Here is a 15434-nt window from a genome sequence, read left to right on the forward strand (position 1 = left end):
AAAGAGCTGAGTAAACAGAGGCAGCTTTAAACTGGGAGACTTTAAACAGGCTGAAGTAGGAAGAGAATGTAAAGTGTTTGAGTGCGTACACTGCTACAGCTGTCACGGTCAAAACACTTATGTGCTTAAGAATGTTGATACAAAAATAACTTTGTTGAGTATGAATATAGATTTTTGCATTAAGGAACTGATGCTGTGAGCTCAATGATTGCACAAATATCTGAACATTATTATGATATTTAGATATGTTTGATAAACTATTATCTAACATAAAAATTTAGATTTTATATATATATATATATATATATATATGTGTATATATATATATATATATATATATATATATATATATATATATATATATATATAGTTTATTGCAAGAAAATAACAAAATCACAGTATTAAATTATATTTAAAAGTGGTCCCAGGTTTTGGTAATAGTATCGCAAATAAATAAAAATATTGCAAATTAATTAACCCCACATGTAATGTTTTTAAATACATTAAATTTGAAATATATTGTCATATAAGGAAAGAACAAAAACAATAAAAAATTATTTTTATTGTTTATGTATGTATGTAATACATTTTCGGTTATACAGTATGTTATATCCATCCTAAAACCCAACATGATGATATTAAGTATATAAAAAATAGACATGTATTTAAAATGAAATACTCAAAACATATGAATATATATATATATATATATATATATATATATATATATATATATATATATATATATATATATATATATATATATAGACCTATTTTATGTCTACTGTGTAAAAATATATTTCGCCTGCCTTACAAGCCTGCCTTACAACATCTATGACACATATAGCAAAAGACTGAGTCATGAATCTTCAGAAGCCCATGTACCATATAAATATATACACATTCTGTAAAAATAACTTGTTTTGTGCTAGCCTATATTAGATTAACATCAGCCGTATCTACAACCACTTCTAAAATCGTACAAATGTAGAGGAGCCCATTTTTTAGATCCTTTGATTGTTTATTTATTTCTCTTTCTGGATCCCCATTAGCAGCTAAAGTGGTGGCTATTCTTCCTGGCTTCCTGATCTTGTTGGTGTATTGCTATGCAGTCATTAAATGAAGACGAATTTAGACACACTAAACGCTAAAACATTTATAAAATAACTACATAATGAATATTTTAATATTCAAACTAAAGTATATTGTTGCGAATCTACCACGTCCTAAGATCAGAGAAGAAACGTAGTGGCGCGCATGCGCCTTAGATCCACGCATGCGCAGTGAGAGTTCCTCCCCATCTCGCGCCAATATCGAGTTTAACTGGAGTTGTCAGACATGGTGAGAGCGTGATTTTTATTTTTAATAATTCTGTTGCTTCTATTACTGTTTTTAGAGAATGGCGCTTATATGATGAGCACGCGCTAGAATGTTATTAACACAAACTGTTTCGTTTAAAATTAACTTATCGACATGATGCCACTCATTACATCTATAAACCCCTGTCCTCAGACCATAATACAACGCTTCATACATATAGAACAACAAATATAATCAGCGTTCAAAACGTTTTTTTTTTAAATAAACATTACTTTTAAATAAACATTACTGTTGTGTTCTGACAACAGCCGAGTTTATTTTTTAAGCGCTTCCAACTTTTGCAGCCTTTTATTAACACGCTCACATTTATGACAGTCAATAATAATAATAATAATAATAATAATATTAAAGCCAGTCGTCCTGTAAGTCCTATTAAATTTAAATATTAGAATTTTGGTATGAAGCAGTCTGTTTGAACAAGAGACAGAAATGTAAAACTAAATCATATAATAGGTTAAAATAAATAAAAATGACAATATTTAAACATGTAAGAATATCATCTATTTCAATGTTACATTAATAAATCAATTAATTATATTTGCAGGTTCAATCCTCAGTCAATTTAAGCAAAATCATTTTGAACTATTTAATATTCTGTTACTATCACTATTTAACAGTCTAAAATAATAACGTTTTTTACCACTATCTCCACTTTTTTCTATGAAATGTTTAATACTAAACGGTTAATAATATATAAAAGCACCAGACCTATTCAGTAGTGACAGCTGAATTAGTTTTAAGTTATTTATTTGCAGAACTGTATTCATCTTATTAATGCAAATGTTTGTATTTTCACAGTCTAAAAAGAAAGGCCTTAGCTTGGAAGAGAAAAGAAGTCGTATGATGGAAATATTTTTTGAAACTGTAAGTATGCATGCTTTCAGATTCTTATTCTCATCCATTAAGCTAATGTGTGATTGTGTCCTTGTCTGACACAGTTCTCTAGTAGTTTGTTATTATCTGTAACTTTGGTGCATAAGATTAATTAAGATCATTTCTCCCCTTCCAGAAAGATGTGTTCCAGCTGAAAGACATAGAAAAAATTGCCCCCAAATCCAAAGGAATCAGTAAGTTTTATTAACCCATAATGCCTTTTAGTTAATGCTCCTGACACCGATAAACCAATGTCACAGATAGAGGGAGCTCTAAATGTCCTTGCACATTTTTTATGGAACGTATGTAATAATAATCATCAGAAAACTGATCCTTGCCTGTTTGATTTGGATTGAATGCAGAGGATTTCCAGACGAGGGGCCAATATGACTAACCTAGTTGTATAAATAGACAGGAAAGCGGGCCTGTTGACCTGAAATTCAGAAAAGTTCTGCCCTAGAGCTTTATAAGTATCTAATAATGATGCTGAAATGTTTGTCTTGTCGGGTAAAATAATAATAATAATTAAAAAACTGGCATGACGTTAAAAAGGCTGTGCGTATCAGCACATATATCTCTCAGAGCTCTTTTAAGACAAGCATCCAGGATTAAAAAAAGCATACAAACAGCAGAGAACAGTTATTAAATGAATGTCAATGGAGGAAAGGCTACCTTTACATAGCTTATGTTTGTACGATATGTTTTCAGTTCATTAAAAAAACATTTTTTGCTTTCCGAAAACTGCTGTTACAATACAATAACAGCTTTTTTTTTTGTTTTTATACAGTCATGTGACGCAAAACAGATTTCAACAAAGCATCATCTATTTTATTTTGCAGTGTCAAAACTACACAGACAACCAAATGCTTATTTTTGCTCATGCTTAATCTCTTTTTCAGCTCCTATGTCAGTGAAAGAGGTGTTGCAGAGTCTGGTGGATGATAACATGGTGGACACTGAGAGGGTGGGCACCTCCAACTATTACTGGGCGTTTCCTAGTAAAGCCCTGCACGCCCGTAAACGCAGATTAGAGGAACTGGAAAGACAAGTGAGGGCATCTCTTCTTGGTATCTCACACTGGATGTATGACAGTTGACTTAATAAAACTGTAAAAAAAAGTTTTAAAAAATAAAACCTTTAACCTTTAAAAATATGGTAACACTGTTTCAGGTTTTATGACATGGGATATTGATGTCTACATTAAATACAATGTATTTAACTTTATTTCTTTTAAAAGAATAATTAACTTAAAAAACAACATTTTCTGAAAATGTACTCATCCTCAGGCCATCCAGCATGTATAGATCTGTTTATTTTTCATATGAACAGATAAAAAAAAAATTAAAACGATTGCTTTGCAGTGAATGGTTGCCTTTGAAATGAGTGTAAACGGCTGATTAAAAACATCACATTAGTCCACAAGTAATCGCCTTGTGAAGGGAAAAGATGCATGTTTGTATTGTATGTTTTTTTTTTGCTCCTGGCTAAATTACAAGTCCTCTTTCCATAATGTTGCTTCCTTTGACACCCATGATTTGACACCTCTTTCTGTTCTGAGGAAGAGGCAAGAGACATTCGATTCATTTTCCTTTCTGTGTAGAATGAAGACGGGAATCAGCGCAAAAAAGCCCTTCAGCAAGCCGTTGACAGAGCCAAAGTGGGACGTGAAGTTAACGTGCGCGTTCGCTTCTCTCTGAACTACATTACTGTACAGCTCTAATGTCTGTGGGTCCCGTCTGACCATGGCTTGTGTGTGTGTGTGTTAGGAGGAGAGAGAGAACCTCCTGAAGGAGCTCGCAGCGTTGAAACATCAGAGAGATCAGCTAAAGGCTGAGCTGGAGAAGTACAAAGAATGTGATCCAGAGGTGGTGGAAGAGATACGTGAGTAAACCACACAGATTTGTATGCATAGTTTTACTAATTGAAATTAAACGAAAATAAAAAAATAATACTTCAATTTATTCAAATAAAAAAGCACAACAAAATGACTAAAAAGTTCAAATGAAAATATGAGCAAAACTATAAGTGCATATAAACAATAACAAAACACTGATAATTAGCGTAGAGGAACTAAGTAGTTCACATTTTACCCTCCAGATGGAGTTTGCACAAACACATTTATTCTTAGCACTGCATGCTCGCAAGCAGTTGAAAGTAGCTGGTCTATTTCAGAGTGGTTTGCTTTAGGCTGTATGCTGACCGCAGAGCTGCTAAATCCAACATCACCATGTTTTTTAGAGATTGCATTTATAGTTGAATGAATATATAGAGTTGAAGTAAATTATTAGAAAAACAGCAGTGAAACACAGGAAGTAACAAGTATAGCATATCCTAGTCTGTTATTAGTATTTTTCATGTAGCACTGGCATTCAGTGTATACATGTATATAATTTCAAAAGGTCTTTAAATATTTAACACATAGTTAATTCCATGAACTTTGCAACACTTTTAGTGAATTAAGCGGTTAGATCATCTGAAGTCTGTGCTGTGTGTAAAATTAATTTCAGCTGGTCTAAAGTGCTTGATTTTGATGATTATCAAGTACATTGTTTGTTACTGTGTTCTTCCTTTTTATTCATGTCTCATAGCCTTGTCTTTAAAGAGGAAATTCTGATGTTTCTTAATGACATCAATCTTAAATTGATTTCACAACTACATCCCCGTGACTCTCATAATGTCTGAAACATCAGCCCTGGTTAGGTCTCCCAAAAGCATGATCTGTGCTTATCTACCTTCTGTCACTGAGGCGTCCTGCACAAATTAATACTAAGAACCCGGCGGGATGTCATTGCCGCATTTAGTTTGTTTTCCATTGCAAAGATCCTCTGTTTGCATTTTTTCAGCTGCAAATTTTTGTAACGCAATCATCTGCATTATTCTGACAAGGCACCTGGGAGCGAGTAGCACACAATAAAGAATCAGCATCTCTCTTCACATAATTCTGCATAAGCAGGGAAACATTGCTCACAGCGGGTCTGAAGCCTCACCGTGATTGTCATGAAGTTCACTTGAAGGCGATGCGTTTCTGAAGACATGGTGTTGTGATGACTGTAGTGATACCAAAAATCAGTTCAACTTTATTTTTGGATCTGTTAACCAGTTGCTTATTTGTATGTATATTACTAGAATAGTAATACTAATTAAGCACATATTAATGCCTTTTTCTACATCCATAATCTTACTCTGTGCCTAAAATTAACAATTTAGGCTTAAACTTAACTCTTTATTGAGAGAAAAAAAACACTGTTAATAGTGAAGTGTTCACTATTCTAAATTGTTATCAACACATCTTTTTTTAAGTCAACAACTAATTTGTATGCATTTATGTATTAGAACATTAACCGTTTACTTCCTCGAAACCCCTCCGGTGATTGGTTGATTTCATTTGAAGCTCTGAAAGAGGCACCTACTGGCAAAGAATGAATTTGCGTTTTAATCCAGACTAACCTAAAAATCAAGTTTTCCCAGGTAAAAATTGATTCATAGATAAATCCGATCTCATTTCTAAATGAAGGCGGTTCACTTCCATGTATTTCATTCAGACCATGCTGCACTCACTTTTTATTGGTCACACTCATACAATAATAAAAGACTATTAGTTCACAGATCAATCAAACATCTCAATCACTTTTCTCATCTCCTGGCCGCGTGTAGACCCAGATATACGTCACTTTTTGCGTTCTTTTCAGTTTTGTGCACAACCACATGAGCACAGCTTTCAAAGTATACTCAACCGCAGATGTTTGCAGATGAACGTGCTCGACACATGCGCAGTACCACCTGCTTGACTTGCGTTGTCCTAACATTCACTTTGTACATTGTACATGTTATATGCCCGTCCACGCAGTCTTTAAAAAATTGTCTTCATGCGGACAGCTGAAGTGTAGTCTACTTTTGGCCTTACCACCGACCGCTAATCTCTACATTCTGTGCCAGAATTCAGTGTTCTGTGCCAATTGGAGCAAAAAGCACAGGTTTTATTTAGTTATTTTTATTTATTTTTTTTTACTTTTTAACTTTCTCTTATGTTCAACAACTTTTGTTAAAAGCTTTTAAATTTCACTGTAAGGGGTCTAAAATAAAGTAAATACACTATTTTTTTGATATTCCAGCACTGGTGCAATACATGAGTGCAGTACATTTTGTTGAAAAATGAGAATCATGTTGGAGAATCAGGATCTCAATTCTCATGGAAAAAAATGATTCACATTTTAGCAAGAATCGTGCAGTCCTTGCAGGCAGTATGTTAATGTTTCACTTAGACGTCAACGTGAAATGGCTTGGGACTCGTTTCAACGATTCAGAGTCGACTTCTTTTGAGAGACAACTTTATACATGGTGAGCTTCCAGATTTAAAAGTTTGCAGGATGTTTTCATTCACTTAGAACTGTTATACACTTCATGATAGGTCGTTTTCAGAAATATTTCAGAACACTTTCATATGGTGCTAAATTTCATGTCTTGAATTTGATTTGGAAAAAAACCCTAAACTGTAGATACCTTGTAGCATACAGCTTAAGTTCTACCCGAATGTTCAGTGCCTTGTTATAATATTCCTGACCTATCGCACATTTCCAGACAAGTTCAGCTCTGAACGTTCTGTGATCCTCTCCAGACAGTTCTGCGATCAGCCGTGAATAATCATCTCTCTCAGGCGCTGGTGGAGATAATGACTCACGTCTCTTGAGAGAAAATAACATTTGTAACCTCTCTTTACATCATCCACCTCGTTCATCACCCCATCCCTGCAGCTCCGTCTCTCTAACAACCCCTCCAGTTTAAATGCTGTGAAAATGTCAGTAGTCCCTGCTGAAATACTTGCTTTTTCTGCCTCTTGGGATTTGTTGTTATGTGTATTTTAATCACTTTTAGAATCGGCTTCTAGGCGATCTGAACTGTTGCATCTCCCTGAGGTACTATGTTCTGAAATATGTGTAACAGAAAAGCAAGGAGCACCATTCTCACACGATTCTGAGTCAACAGAAAAAACATTTGCATAGACGGTCGGCGCAGGGATCGTGATCCCCGTTTAGAATTTGTGCACTGGTGCTAGTAACATTAGAAGTAGATTTCTCTTGTGTCTTAGCGTGTTAGTAATGGCTATGGCAGTTGTACACTTTATTAATTTATTCATAGCTTGCATCTTGTTGTGTTGCTATAGAGGATGTTCAAGGACGACACGCGACGAATGAATAAATTAGTGCACGTTTTATAGCACCCTTGGCGTGAGCCGTTATCTTATTTGACAGTTTGGTGGAATGCTTGATTCTGATTGGTCATTTGCAGCATTTAGGGGTCAGATATTAATGAATAATTATTGCAATCAAGGACATGAAACAGATCATATATTGTTATATACACTACCATCCAAAAGTCTGGGTCCGATCTATAAAATGTTTTTGAAAAAAAGTATTTTAAACTTTATCCATCCAAATTTTATTATCATTTAAAATAGCAGTTTTCTACAGGAAGATTTTTTCCTGTGATGAAGGCTGAAGTTTTAACATCATCAACAACTAGTGGAGGGCATAATTATGCTAATATTTTTAAAATATCCAACATGATTATGTCAGTTAATTTAAAAAGTTTCATAATTAAAAAGTTTAATGATAAATTGTCATTATCACACAATAAGCACCTGTCAGGCTGATTGTATTCAAAGATGAGATTTTGTTCACTGTCTCTGGACATTCAGCTATTCTTTTAGTTTTTTAGTTTTTTTTCCTCCAAATGTTCAATAACTCATCAATATTTCATGTCTATGTATTTATTTATTTGCTAAGTAGCCATATATCGAGCTGAGCATGTTCAGTCAGACATTATCGCAAAATAAATTCCTTCAAGGTGATGATCGCCCTGTCAAGGTTCTTTACTTATGCATTAATCAAAACTGCATTAAAGAGACTTCACAGTCCTGCGTATTCAAGAGAAACCTAATTTATCTTGAAGGTTTTATTTTTTCTGCTTTAGTGAGTGAGGGCTCGGTGCCAGTTATTACAGGGATGCTGTCCCAGTCGGGTCAGTACCAGAGGGCTGCTGATATCGTGCCTCGAGCGGTACACTTAACCCTGATTACCTCTGGGGTCTTGAACATGGCAGTGCTGTCATCACACTTTATGGATGTGCTAATAAAAGCTAATTTATCAGTGCCGCTCACAAAACTACATTAACTACAAAAAAAGATAAAGAGGTCACTTAAATAATCAGTCAATCAAATATATTTGGTGCGCTGTATGATTATAATTCATTGAAACAAATTATATTTTAATTTACACAAAAATGAAAATATGAACTAAAATGAACTAGCTCATAACAATCATTATGACCGATCCACTAAAATGACCCAGCTCATTTGGCAATAGGTCAGGGCTGGTTTTGGATTCACTACAAAAAAACTATCTGAAGAGTCAACTCTGGTTCATGTGTTTTTTTGATGTATTTTTTTTTTTACTGTTAAAGGGGTCATATGACGCAATTTCAAATTTTCCTTTCTCAATTTTTTTCTTTTACATCTTGCACAAACAAGATCTGCAAAATGTGAAAGACCGAAGAGATATTCTTTATGAAAGTTTTGGCTTGTACACCCTCCTAAAATAGCTTGTTTAAACATGGCTCCACTTTGAGAAATGCACTGGATAGCTGGCCAATCAGGGCTCATCTTTTTTTTTTTTTTTTTAGAACAATGAGCTTTATACAGATCAACCTTTTGAGGAAGGCGGGGCTCAGAGGAGAAAACAATGTGTGTTTTTTATTAAACTTAAACAGCATAAACACGTTGCATTACACCAAGTACACAAAATGGTCTTGTTAGCAACATAACACAACCTCATATTCAACTTTAATATTCAATAACAGCGATACTGAATAGTGTAGGAAACACTGACTGAGGCTTTTCATACTGTGCTTAACTACGGGTTATCATCCTACTTAACCCTGTTTTAACCCCGGGTAGAGCAACGTTTCACACTTGTGTAGAAGCTGGATTAGCGCTGTTTTTTAACTGGTGTTCTGACACGCTGCGGTGCTAACCCTGATTGTGGTGCTAAACTTATGCGGTGGGAAATGATAAAGTGTTAAAATGTTACGCTAGATGCCTAGCAACACACTCTCAGTCGTGTGCCTCATATTTACATGCTTTGGATAGTAACAGAAACACTGCGTTGCATAAACAGTCAACAGTACCAGAGTGGAATACAGTACACAGGATTCAGTTTAACCGTGGTGTCAAGTGTTTAAAAGCAATCAGAGTATTATATTCTTCTCACATTGCAGAAGTGTATACTTTCTTAGAACTTTAAATAGATGGGTTCATTATGGTATTAGTATTTTTTTTTTAATCAAGAATTGAACTGGCTTCTATTGTTGTAGTGTTTTTTTGTCTGTGGAAAGGGGTCATTCTTTCCCCAGAGTTGTGTCTTTGGAGAGTCCTTTGTTTAAGCACTACCCAAAATGATTTCCATTCACCTCCTGACCCGTTCTATTGCACTGGAGCTCTGCAGTGTCATGCATCTGCTCCTGTCAAGTCAGTATGAACAGAGAGAACGCAAGTCATTAAGATTACAGATTGATCTGCGTTTTCCCAGATTGGATTTGATCCAAGGCCTTGGAATGACTTTTGAGCATTTGCTAATCTAGCTCTGAAATTGAAGTGGTCTGGGCAGCACATTCAGTATGATGGATTATATATCAGAGTGGGTCTGCTAACTGTCTTAGAAGAAAATCTTTAGACTTAATAGCTAGCATGACGTACAACTGTCTATTGGGCTTCAAGTGGCTCGGTTTTACGGAGTCCAAAGTTGATGTCAGTGTGCCAGTTTTGTCACATTTATGTCACAGTTTTTGTACATTTATGTTCTAAGAAATCGACGAATGAGATTATTAAGGCAAATACAAAAGGTTTGCATAGTAACACAACTTCTGCATGAAATTATGCGAATGCACTGATGAACTTGAACTTAAATGCTTGTAAAATTGATTTATTTTCATCAACTAAAATAATAATATTTGACAATATTACAGTTTTTTTCAATTCATTTGGTTGAATGTTCATTAATGTCATTTTCATGAAATAAAAAATTTGATCACCTTTTTAATAACATTTTAAAACACTGAAATGAATGAATATGACCTGATTAATTATTAACTAGATTTGAATGATACTTCCATCAAAAGATAAACTGCATAAACAAACACTAGACTTCTCGATGTTAATCTGACCTGTTAAAATACTTATAATTTTTCCAGGTAAGGCCAACATTACAGCAAAAGAGGCCGTGTCCAGGTGGACAGGTGAGTTGTTTGCATGCCTCACACCTCAACAAATCCCAAACCAATTATTTTCTTTGATAATGTCATGTGACGCGTCCACAAAAGATTCTGAAATGTAGGCCACAGACAATCCTGACAATCCAGTTTCGTCAGATCAGGCTAATGTCAGTCCATGTATGTTGATCTTAGATTCTCTCTAGAACATAGTTTTTCATTCATCCAAGCAAACCAAAAAGATCCTGCGCAGTGCTGTGAAAAACGAATATCTGGTCGTAATGCCGTTCGCAAATGTTGGTGCGATGCAGCTGCTTTGTTGACTTTGATACCATGGCCCAGGTCCAGTTCCAAGTTCCAGTCTTGTTTGTGGCAGAGTAAAATGAACTTGTTGGCGTGTTTTTATAACTCTCGACTCAGGCAGTGCAATGCAAGCCCCTGGTTGTTCCCAGGCATTTTTTTTTGGAATGCAGCAGACACAGACATGCACACCACTTAACTTCTGGAGGAAAATTCCTTTTTGTGCGCTGTCAACGTAACTACAAAAGTGGTCTCAGATGAGCGGTGCATGAAAACCTTTGGCGCAGACATGTTTGGGAACACAGCAGACATGCTAAATGGCAAGGTTTTAATGGTCTGTTTACATTTAACAGATCAGATTTCAGCCAAGAGTCAAACACAACGTACACTCTAGACTGGGCAAGCGCAAACACATGTAGGTTTCTCTATATTACCGAGTGATCTCATAGATGGAAAGGTTTGTGTAAGGAGATGATTTACTGTACCTTTCCCGTAAAGGCAACCCCTCACACCAACCTGATAATATCAGTGGATTTAATGCAGTATATTATTTAGCAGATTCACAATAGTGCGAGCAATTTTAAAGTGCCTTCAATAACTTAACCTGTGCACATGCCATGCCATAGCAAGCTATCAGCTGTGACCCACAGAAATGAAACTATTTTTGTTCCTGTAAAAATTATATTAAAAGCAATGCCTCTTCTATTTATGATTGTACTCAACTATGCTTTTGCCTGCATAATTATTAATGACATTTCTCATAATTCCTCATTTTTGCATCTTATGTGTGGTCCGTGTTTCACGATCATTCTTTTGCAGATAATGTTTTTGCAATCAAATCCTGGGCAAAGAAGAAGTTCGGCTTTGAGAACAGCAGCTTGGACAAAGCTTTCGGAATACCAGAGGACTTTGACTACATTAACTGACCGAAACGGATCTTATGATTGTTTTCAAATCTGCACAGTCAGTAAGGTTTATTGTATTAGCTCAGTTAGATTTCTGTTTGTTATCAGTTCTGTATGTTTGAGAAACAGCTGTGACTGACTTACATCGTGAAAAGTGCGGAGTACATTGTCAGCGGCGCCCCACCCTAGAAATTTAACCTTGTCTGCTACAAGCAAAACTTTCAGATTGATTTGTCCGGGTAAAAAGGGTAAATCTGCTCCCGGTGTGTAAGCGGAGAAGGTGTTGTGTTAACCCTTGGCCGCCCAGAGATGCACCCTATAACCACACTGACTGCTTGGACACCTGTTGATAGAGAAACCAAACCTTGCAGATACTGCTGGGATGATAAATGGAGCTGCACATCAAAGGTCAATTCAAGGAAATGAATCACAGGTTAGAGTTAAAGAAGGTAACAATTGTTTGTAGACAAAAAAAGTATGTTGCAAGGATACATTTGGTTCTTTATGAAGTAGGATGTGTTATGATGTAATGTTATATGTTCAGGTCAGGTTTCTTTTTTCTGTTTATATATATATATTGTTTTGTGCACATGTATCTTGTAAATATGAAAAAATGGCTTTTTCAATGACTTTGTGTGATATGGTTTAATAAATGTACAGTTATCAAGCACATTGTTTGTAATGAAACATTTTGTCCTGCTCTATAATACTACATATTTAATGGTAATGCAGCATTGTTAAATCATATGCATTCTGACTCTACTAAAGCATAAAAATACCGTATGTTTGCAGATATTTAAGAAACATTCAAAGTTAACGTACTTGTTTATCTATTAAAAGAATGCGGTCAGTTTTTCTCCTTTAAAAATGTTCCTTCCGGGACGGAGTGTCTGTGTTTGTTTTGGTCGTTGTAACTCGTCCACGGTCAGTTTACTCAGTTGTATTTCAGCACCCCGGGTTGCCAGTTGGCTCATTTTATTATAAAGATGTCGGTTCCTGTTGGTGCCGTCAATCTAGAAACCTACGTGTGCATCAAGTCTGAGGGGCCAGGTGAAAAAAAAAACACCTGGACTGCAAATATGTGTTGAATGGAAACATCATTTATTATTATTATTATTTATTGATAGCGTTAGTTTCCAAGTTTTACATGTTTTTGTCTATTGAAACACGGTAATATTGATTTGCAGTATTAAAATATGAGTAATTCCTGAATAAGTGAAACTATGTAAAATAGGTTTATCAATAAGCACACAAGTGAACAATTTTAAGTGTGTAGAAAGCTTAGTGTTGAGTTGTAAAAAAAAAAAAATACACAATTAATTGTATTTGAACTGGCCATATATAAAAGATGTGATTTGGAGTTACACATGGTTTGTTAATGTTAATTTTAAAGACGTTCTATTAATCAATAATACAGCACATCGGATCCAGTAAAGATAACCTTGAGTAAGATATTTTAAGAAATCATTTTGTTCATAGACTGAGATAAACACAGAACATTTTAGAGGTTCGCCTCCTTCCGTCTATTTGTGTAGAGCCTGTTGTAGAAATATCCCAGTGTTGCGACTGTGATCTTAAAAGTACGAGTGGATTATCTCTTCCCATTTAAAACAGCACCGTCGTCGCGACAAAACGGCAAACAACGATCGTTGCAGTCGTTGAGTCTGCCTCTAGTGGGCGCCCTTACGTGCTGAGAGAGAGAGAGAGAGAGAGAGAGAGAGAGAGAGAGAGAGAGAGAGAGAGAGAGAGAGAGAGAGAGAGAGAGAGAGAGCAGGGAGGGAGGGTGTGAGAGAGAAAGAGAAAGAAGTCAAGCCAGGGAGCTCAGCACAGCCAGCATGGCGAGCCAAAGGGACTTCACGCACAGAAAAACATGGATTAATGTCCTTCTGCGACTCCTACAGCTGTTACTGCCGTACATCCAGCACGGAGGAGCTCAGTTTGAAGGTGCGGGGGACAGATCGCTCTTATTTATTTAGTCCACGAATGCAGCGCGACTGCGAAAATGTCGGAGGAACTGCCGAGGGCTGATTTGACAAGTATTCAAGTGCACCCGTTGTGCTAAAATGGCACAATAACCGTTGCTTCTATCCGCGATCTGATTTATTTCTCGCGGGTTTTCACCCGTCTGCGCGAGGATTAACGTTTTGATTGAAATCTGAAGAAAAACGGTTTGCGCTTTTTTTTTTTGGCCAAGTTACTGGGTTTTGTTCGGTTTCCTGTGTCAATGCAATACGCTACAAAGCCCGTATAGCTCCGTACAGCTGTTATTCAGCGCAGGCTTCGGGGGCTAAGCGTCTGCCCGGTGATCGCGGCGGAAAACACGCGTTTTAGGACGGCATTAACGCGCATTTAAATGCGTTTCCAGCTGCGTGCGCTCGGATTGTTGACATGGCGTGAGCTCTGGACTAAAATAGCCTGTCCGTTCAATTTCACGCCTTTGTCATCCACGCCAACTCATCCGCCGCTCAACTACTGGAAATGTATCGGTTAACGCGCGCGAGATAATCCGAGCTCTACGGGGTCGTTTTCGGATGTCCTGTGTTTTTGTTTAGAGACGGGGTTCGGTGGTGCTGCCTGTTGTTAACCCCTCGCATGATTCTCTCTCTGTTTGTGTCCTTCTTTCCCCCCCTGAAGCTCTGACTCAGATGTCCAGCGTGGTTGAAGTTTGGCAGGCTGAGGACGCAGACTTCTTCGTGCCGTCGCAGGTACGTGAGCTCGCGAAAACATGACGTTTTTATTACGGTTCGGCTTCGTTGTGAGCCGCGAGCACGTGCGGGACGTGCTGCAATGTGCTATTGTTGCGTCTGCGAGGGGGGGCGAACATCAAAATAAGGCCTTTCTTTCGTTTTGGTATGTAGGTATCGTATGTTTTGGTTTACGCAGTTCCTTATATGGCCGGGGCGAGTGTTTATTTAGCTTGGTGTAATGTGTTTCCATGTGGAGGCGGGAACAGGACGCCTCTTTCTGTGGGGCTCTGGGATCCTGAATGGACCTGTATCGTTTCATATGCTCTCAGCCGATTTACCTCATTTCATGTTTGTATAATTGCTTACGAGTAAGTAATTAAACACAAATTAGGTTTAGCAGTGTGTGTGTGTGTATATATATATATATATCTCCCAAGTAATTGTTTTTAAGGATTAAAATCTAATTGTCGAAGCGTTTTGCAAAAATCTATGTTAGGTATTCTCATTTTGGTAATGGTTTAATACTAATTATTATTATTATTATTAGCACAGTTCACTCAAATAATGAAAATTGTGATTTGACCTCCTTTCTGCTGCAACGCAACAAATTTCGAAGATTGTTTGTAACCACGGAGTTTTGCTGACGTTTGACTTTTATTGCAGTTACATCCAGTAATGAAAGTCGCTATGCTCCGAACCAGACATCTTTTAAATAAAATGAGGGGTTTTAATCATTCGCTTGCATGGCATGTTAAGAAGATGCAGTAAAAATGGCTTAACTCTGCTTAGTCTCTTAATTTTTTGGGTGAACTGTGCTTTTTCAGCAGCTGAAATTTATGCTGTTGTCGTGACCTTTGACCTCGTGGAATTTTTTATTTAATGGTTTGTCAGTTAATGAGTCTAATTGCAAGCTGTGTGAGAGCTAGAGACAAACAAAACACTGTGATTTTACATGTGTGTGTGTGTGTGTGTGTGTGTGTGTGTGTGTGTGCACGAAAATAACTAACTTGAGTAACTATGTAGGCAT

At 36.5% G+C, this 15434-nt stretch overlaps 2 protein-coding genes across 2 annotated transcripts in view; both read left to right on the top strand.

The window, feature by feature from the left end:
* The first annotated feature begins 1271 nt into the window (after window positions 1–1271).
* On the top strand, window positions 1272–12390 carry mnd1 (meiotic nuclear divisions 1 homolog (S. cerevisiae)). The gene is made up of 8 exons (XM_043246881.1): window positions 1272–1341; window positions 2179–2244; window positions 2390–2447; window positions 3153–3301; window positions 3854–3928; window positions 4020–4134; window positions 10498–10542; window positions 11635–12390. The coding sequence occupies exons 1-8, from the start codon at window positions 1339–1341 to the stop codon at window positions 11739–11741; spliced, it is 618 nt and encodes a 205-aa protein (XP_043102816.1). The 5' UTR covers window positions 1272–1338; the 3' UTR covers window positions 11742–12390.
* Window positions 12391–13498: 1108 nt separating this feature from the next.
* The window catches only part of tmem131l (transmembrane 131 like), a 33765-nt gene continuing 31829 nt past the window's right edge, over window positions 13499–15434 (top strand). The window contains 2 exon segments of the mRNA XM_043239123.1: window positions 13499–13664; window positions 14355–14425. Of these exon segments, the coding sequence (XP_043095058.1) occupies window positions 13556–13664; window positions 14355–14425 (180 nt within the window). The 5' untranslated portion in view covers window positions 13499–13555.

This window comes from Puntigrus tetrazona, chromosome 1 (assembly GCF_018831695.1).
Source record: "Puntigrus tetrazona isolate hp1 chromosome 1, ASM1883169v1, whole genome shotgun sequence".
Classification (NCBI taxonomy): domain Eukaryota; kingdom Metazoa; phylum Chordata; class Actinopteri; order Cypriniformes; family Cyprinidae; genus Puntigrus; species Puntigrus tetrazona.

Excerpts from the sequence above, each read along its gene's own strand:
- mnd1 (XM_043246881.1), top strand. Across the intron at positions 3,302-3,853 it reads TAGAGGAACTGGAAAGACAA|AATGAAGACGGGAATCAGCG; the intron begins GTGAGGGCATCT and ends CTTTCTGTGTAG. Across the intron at positions 10,543-11,634 it reads GGCCGTGTCCAGGTGGACAG|ATAATGTTTTTGCAATCAAA; the intron begins GTGAGTTGTTTG and ends ATTCTTTTGCAG.